A 6,460-nucleotide genomic window follows, 5' to 3' on the forward strand; every position below is an offset into this window, starting at 1 on the left:
GTATAGTGTATGTGAATGTAGACCCGGTCCACCTTGCAAGGTGGACCTGGGTCCACGGCATAACAACCCAGAAATATTCATAGCGGCAATCAATCTAAATTAAGAATAAACACAGAACAAGAGCATAAATAAATACTCCGTATTATTTTAAGCGTTTTTCAACTACCAAACAAAGCTTGTGTGGCTTATTAATAAACTCTCTTTTTAAAAGCTTTTACCCATTTACCAAACAAAGTTGCCAGCTTCTATTTAAAAGCTCAAATCAGCTATTAAGTTTAAAATTAACCCTGCCGTACAGAGTCTAGATGGTCCGACCAAATCAAAATGCTTATAAGTTGACACAATGTGACAATGTGGCAGGCAAAGACGGTGGGTGGCAACTGTTAATAGTATATAACCAAAGCAGAGTTTAGTGAAACAAAATTTTGCCTATGCAATTTATGGACATATTTCACATATTCTACAAGAGAAATGCAAGATTGTGGAACCTCATAAATTAAACTTTGGAGCAACTCCTTCAAAATCATCAAAATCAAATCTCTGTTTCTCTTTGCCAACCTGAGAAGAAGTATAATGCCAGCTTAAGTTAATAATCTCCTCTAACCCAAAAAGGGTAAACATGAAGCAGGTGATGTAAATGAGAGTGGTAACAGATGATAGCAACAAGAACTCGTAAGTTTTGCAGAGGATACCACTGTTTTACCTTTGCAAGGTAAGAAGGGTCATATGACATGCGTTCATCCATATCAGTCAGTTTCTTTGACAACATCATTATTCTGAAATAAAAGAACACTATCAGTTGCAGTCCTAAACTATTCAGATCATCATCAAAATATTCAAAAGCTTTACACCTTTACCTCTGTATTGATGAATCTATATGTTCAATCATTTCACAAGTCTTGTACTGCTCAGGATCCTCCAGAAATCTAACCATTCCATCCTTCTGGTTGATATTTGCATAAATCTCACCATCTTCGATCTTATAATATAAAATATAAAACAAAATGCATCAGGTGTTGGCATAGAATACTATGAAACCCCAAATTAAAGCATCATGAATAGCACCCTTATTCATACCATTTGAAGCACGTGCATTTCAGCATCCTTCGGACTACTTAGTTGGACCGTGATAGCAATGTCTTGGAGGGAAAGGGTGAGGTATGTTTGAGTCAATCTCTGAATATTGCGTTTATACATGGATGACACAACTTGCTGGACAATTCCAAGGTTATTGTCCTGAAAAAGGAAGAGTAAATAAATTTACACTTTTATAAGAAAAAAGGATCAGGGGAAAATATTTAATTAATGGGTGCTTCAGTTAAATATTTAATTACTTGAAGATCAAAATAGGACAAAAGTTAACACCAGAAACTCACACTTTGATACTTGTCCTTGTGTGTCTGTACACATGTCTCAAGTTCAGAAATTCTCCCAGTGCTATAACTATTTGCCAACTCCAAGTATGCCTTCACAAATGATTGGAAAAATGCACAAGACAAATGAAACACTTATGGTGGAAAATTTTGTGGTAGGTAAAAAGGAAAGGAGGCACATAAAGTAGAGGCATGAAATTATAAGTAATTTCATCAGTAAACAAAGTTACTATCAACACAGTTTGTTTCCCAATCAATACATGTGGACAAACTAAAATCTGAAATTGACAAGGCAATACAAACTAAAGCTAAGGACATACCAAGGTTTAAGCCCTTTCAAAGGTTGGATCACAAAATCTTGTCAATCATATTTCTTACTTCACCAAGATCAGAGGCAACTGGTTTTAACTAATTGCAACTTTCATATTTCATGATTGTGGAAGAAAGCAAAAATATATAATCATGTAGGAACTAGCAAATGCAGTAGGACAATCAGAAGTAGATAAGTTTTGACAGCACATTATTAGTCAGACTTAATTAAGAATCTGCAGCATTGATGACTTCAGATCTTCAAATACAAAGTGTCCAAGGCTCCAAGCATTACTTGTGCAGCACAGACATCCCAAGACTCTAGATCATGTAAACACTAAAGATATGCACAGTAGTACTAAATTCATTGTTTGCCACATAAGCACAAGCAAGGTATGACATTAAAATCCGTTTCTTGGAAGAGAATGCATAGTAGGACATACCTGAGAGTAGTTCTTTAGGTTCCTTTGAGCCACAGAGGATGTGTACTTTGGAAAACTGGTAGAGAACTGTCATCAAAACCAAACAAAGGCTGAGTCAGGAAATTAAAAAATTGAACCCACTTAGAGCTGGCTTAGAACCTCTTCCCATGTTTTGTAACACTCACTCATAAACCGCAATATCCCAAAATCAAACAGATCTTCAAAAAAAGTGACCAATAGCATTTCAAACACAAAACAACATGGTTGTGTTGATTTTGCTAATTAACATAAACATTCAAAGAATGTAAGCAAGGAAGCATACCTGCCCAAGATGAATGAGTGAAACCAGTATGTACTTCTTGTATGCTTCAACAGCAATAGCATTTAAAGTGGACATAGGTGCTGTAACAACCTAAAGGGCAAACATAATATGAACTTAAACTGATTTCACAAATTAAGACAAGCAGTAAAAGGACAAAGTGGATAAAGAAAAGACATAGGGACTTCTCCCAGTCCTTTACTCCTGAATTAAATTTTATCAACTAAGAGCTGTGCAATAGATGGTTGAATCACTAAAATAATTAACAATAAAAAAGTTGTATACATTTTGCAAAAGCTCCAAAGCTTTACGAAATTGCTTCTGCCCAATGCAAATCATCCCCCTGAAAGTAAGCCAAACAACCAAAACATCAATCATTTACATTCAGAAGCACTACCCAGAAATTTTGATGTGAAGCAGCATTAATTTCGTATGATGTTAAAGTTTATGCAACTATGCTAAAAAGTTGGCATATTAAAGGGATTTCACACAATGATATTCTAGACAAACATTTTCACATTTTGGTAACATATAACATATAACATTTTCACATTTTGGTAACATATAACATATAACATTTTCACATTTTGGTCAAACAGATATACCCAGTTAAATAATTATTTTACTCCAAAATAGCAAATAATGTATGTATAGCACAAAAGCATCTTCATACACAGAATATTTCATTTTCTCACTATAAGACACTCTATAACAGTAAGACTGTAAGAGGATCAAATAGTTCAAAGCCTACTTATATGTAACTGCAAAGTGGTAAATGGAACACTAAAACTGTAAAGAAACCACCAAATGAACACCACAAAGGATATATTTTCATATCTGAAGCAACTTACCCATAGTAGCAATACAGAAAGAAATCCCTAGGCTGATCAATCTCAAATATGTCATCCCCCAAAATGGAAAAACCAATCTTATAACACTTTGTGAGCAAACATAAAAGAAGAAAGTCAGGATGTAAGGTTGTTAGTTGTTCAGGTGACAGCTGTAGTTTCTGAATGGCAGTCAGCATAGGAGCCACACCTCTTATAGGTGCTTCAATCAGTATAACTTGCTCCTTGAATCTTTTACAAATAGATATGACTGTCAAACAATTCAACACCAAAATTCAGAATTAAGAAGGAAAGCAAAACATTGAAAAATTAAAACAAATTGAGATTGATGAAAGATAAAGTACACTTCTCAGGTGCCAATCGAATTTGATCAGCAGCACATCCATTTATAAATGTTGCCACTGTAGAAACTAGTTCATGAGATTGCTCTTTCGGAATTGGAGCACACATGCATGCATCACTGTAATAATATATAGGAAAAGCATCAAAGTTAAAGCATTACATCAGAAAAGGAAGCAGATCATCAGACAAAGTCAAGTTAAAATTAAAGTATTTATTTTACATTTTTACTTTGATATTTTTATTTTTTTTAATTGGTAGCATGCTGTACTCCAATGCATCAAATATTAGTTCTGGGTAAATACACATAAGCAACCATGAACCATGTACATTTAAATATCAGTCATAGAGTAATGTCTGCAATTAATGTTAATCATATGTCTCATAGAGTAATTTCTGCAATTAATGTTAATTATATGCCCTTGACTATATTCTGTCCAAGCACCCAAGCTTTTCATTTTGCTCTGCTGCCTCTGCATATGATCAGATCCAAGCACATTTATTTGGGTAAATAATTTAATACTCCGTAACTTTTAAATTGGCACAGGGAATGTGATTATACACTATAAGATTACGCCTACAGAGAAACAAATCAACAATATACACAATAAGATTACGGACGACATTCACAAAGGATACAATTTCTGTGATTAGATAAAATGATATATGCCCGTGATTAGGCTTGTAAACCCTAGCATTTTATGAAAAGCAAAATACACATTTCTGAATCGAAAAAAGAGAGAGAGAAATAAAGGAAAAAAAGAAACTAGGTTCAACGAAAATTTGAAAACGAACTCACAGGACATAAAGGTAGCCCAGGGAGTGTTTAACAAGATCGAGTTGAAGGAGCACAGGAGCCAAGCGAGTCGACTCAGCGCGAAGAAACTCTTCGGACTGTTTGAGGAAGCTGTGAAGCTGAGCGATGTCTTGGGAATTGGAAGAGAGGCCCTGAATTTGAGCTACCACCGATTCAATTGAATCCATCTTTCTTCAGAATCGTTCCTTGAGGTTTTCCTTGATGCTCATCAAACACTTCACTGCTTTATTGCTCGTGAAGACATCGCAGGCTTTATACGAGTATGCATATTGGATTTCTAATATGGGCCTAATTTAGTGGGCTATCCATGTACCCCAACAATCTAATTGCTGAAGATTTTTAACGACGCTTTAAATCACGCAATTGGGTCCGTAAGAAAGCAACTATTATTCCATGGCCTAATTTAGTGGGCTATAAAAGCAAATTGCTAGCTGTTCAGTTTTAGCCATTAAGTCTGTCTGGTCTATATGACGTACTAATGGTGACAATTTAAGACAAAAAAATATTTATCTTCCTTAACTACTTGTGAACTGACCAACCCAATTACAAGTAACAAGTTAATAAAGAATTCATATAATAATCAAATATAAAACAGAATTTGACACCTATTCGTAAATGCCTTTTGAGCCACAAAGGTCTGCGAGAGGCTTGGCAGGTCTGGGTCACGTGGCACCCCCCTGAAATGGACTTCGTCAAACTCAACACCGATGGTGCGGTCAAGGCAGGTTCGGGACTGGCAAGCGCAGGTGGTTTATTCCGCAATTGCAGCGGAGATTGGATTGTCGGGTACGTTGCTAGAATTGGGGTTACGAACAGCTTCTTCGCATAACTTTGGGGTCTCCGGGAGGGTCTAAGACTCGCTAGAAACCGGGGTTTCACCAACGTTGCTGCTGAGATGGATTCTAAAGCCGTGGTCCAAATTTTAACCAGAGAAGATGATACCTCCACGACTCCTAATAGATTAGTGGCGGACTGTAAACTTCTCATGAACCAGTTCCAGAACATCAAGATAACCCACATTTACCGGGAAGGTAACGCTTGCGCCGACTTCTTGGCTAACATGGGGCAGACTTCGCAGCTTGGTACTACAATCATGGTGACTCCGCCGGCCGAGTTGATCGACCTTCTCCAACGGGATGCTTCGGGCTTTGCCTATAGTAGACGTCGTTAATCTCTCGGGACCTCCTGGTCCCTCCTTCTCACAAAAAAAAAATTGAGTACTAATGAGTGATTTTTGAAAAGAAGGTAGGATAAGTTACTCTTTACCGCTATCCTTGTGAGAATTGTGAACATGTCCCTAAGTTATTCATCTAATAAATCAGATTTAATAGTTGAAAGTAAAGACAGGAGGAAAAACGTTTTGACATTTTCATAAATAACTCGACCTTGAAGTGCAAGTAACAATAATGGCTATAAATTGCAATTAGCAACACCATATAATAGAGTGCATCCATACATCAAATGATATGTGTAAGTGTAGTGAAATGGTTTACTTTTGATAATTTATGGTTTAAGTTTATTTGGTTTGGTTTAGGGTTTAGTTTTTTTTTTTTTTTTTAATTTGATTTAAAAGTTCACTTCATAGTTTAGTAGTTATAGTTTACCTTTTAGAGTGCACGTAGCAACAATATAAAGTACACATAAAAATAATATCAAGTGCAACCAACGATATCATTAATTACATGCAATTTGAAAGTTCAATGCATTTATAGGTCACCTTTAAAAATTGATGAGTTCCACTATTCAATTTCATTTTATACATACAATAGTTCATTAGAACAATGCTATATTATCATTTTAATTCTACTACAGTTTCATTTGATAATATACATTTCTATATGAGTTCTGTTATATTTGTTTGGAGATAGATCACTTGTTCGCAGAGTCAACGACATAGACCGTCTGAGAGACTGCTTGAGTGACTCGCGATTTATCTCCTTCAACGATGCTTGGGTAGAATTATGAGGACGTAGAGTTAGTCTACCGTAAATTAGGAAGCTTAAACCAAAAAAAAAAAAAAAAAAAAAAAAAAA

General features: G+C 35.6%; 1 protein-coding gene across 2 annotated transcripts; it reads right to left on the reverse strand.

The window, feature by feature from the left end:
- Positions 1–221: 221 nt before the first annotated feature.
- Positions 222–4,648, reverse strand: LOC115998034 (COP9 signalosome complex subunit 3-like). Of its 2 annotated transcripts, none has more exons than XM_031237483.1 (11): positions 4,410–4,648; positions 3,616–3,731; positions 3,275–3,521; positions 2,709–2,766; positions 2,427–2,516; positions 2,126–2,191; positions 1,377–1,466; positions 1,078–1,236; positions 858–979; positions 704–776; positions 222–558 (listed from the first exon to the last, which is right to left on the reverse strand). In XM_031237483.1, the coding sequence occupies exons 1-11, from the start codon at positions 4,592–4,594 to the stop codon at positions 490–492; spliced, it is 1,275 nt and encodes a 424-aa protein (XP_031093343.1). In that variant the 5' UTR covers positions 4,595–4,648; the 3' UTR covers positions 222–489. The 2 variants fall into 2 exon arrangements, with proteins under 2 accessions (XP_031093343.1, XP_031093342.1); XM_031237482.1 differs by having other exon boundaries at positions 2,427–2,512; positions 2,705–2,766.
- Between the last annotated feature and the right edge of the window lie 1,812 nt (positions 4,649–6,460).

Source organism: Ipomoea triloba, chromosome 12 (assembly GCF_003576645.1).
Source record: "Ipomoea triloba cultivar NCNSP0323 chromosome 12, ASM357664v1".
NCBI classification, from domain to species: Eukaryota; Viridiplantae; Streptophyta; class Magnoliopsida; order Solanales; family Convolvulaceae; genus Ipomoea; species Ipomoea triloba.

What these genes read in the sequence shown, in the direction of transcription:
- LOC115998034 (XM_031237483.1), bottom strand. Translation starts at nt 4,594, where the DNA reads ATGGATTCAATTGAATCGGTGGTAGCTCAAATTCAGGGCCTCTCTTCC. An exon ending in CTGGGCTACCTTTATGTCCT is followed by an intron (nt 3,732 to 4,409) that starts GTGAGTTCGTTT and finishes ATATTATTACAG; the next exon opens with TGATGCATGCATGTGTGCTC. An exon ending in ACCTAAAGAACTACTCTCAG is followed by an intron (nt 1,467 to 2,125) that starts GTATGTCCTACT and finishes TCATTTGTGAAG; the next exon opens with GCATACTTGGAGTTGGCAAA.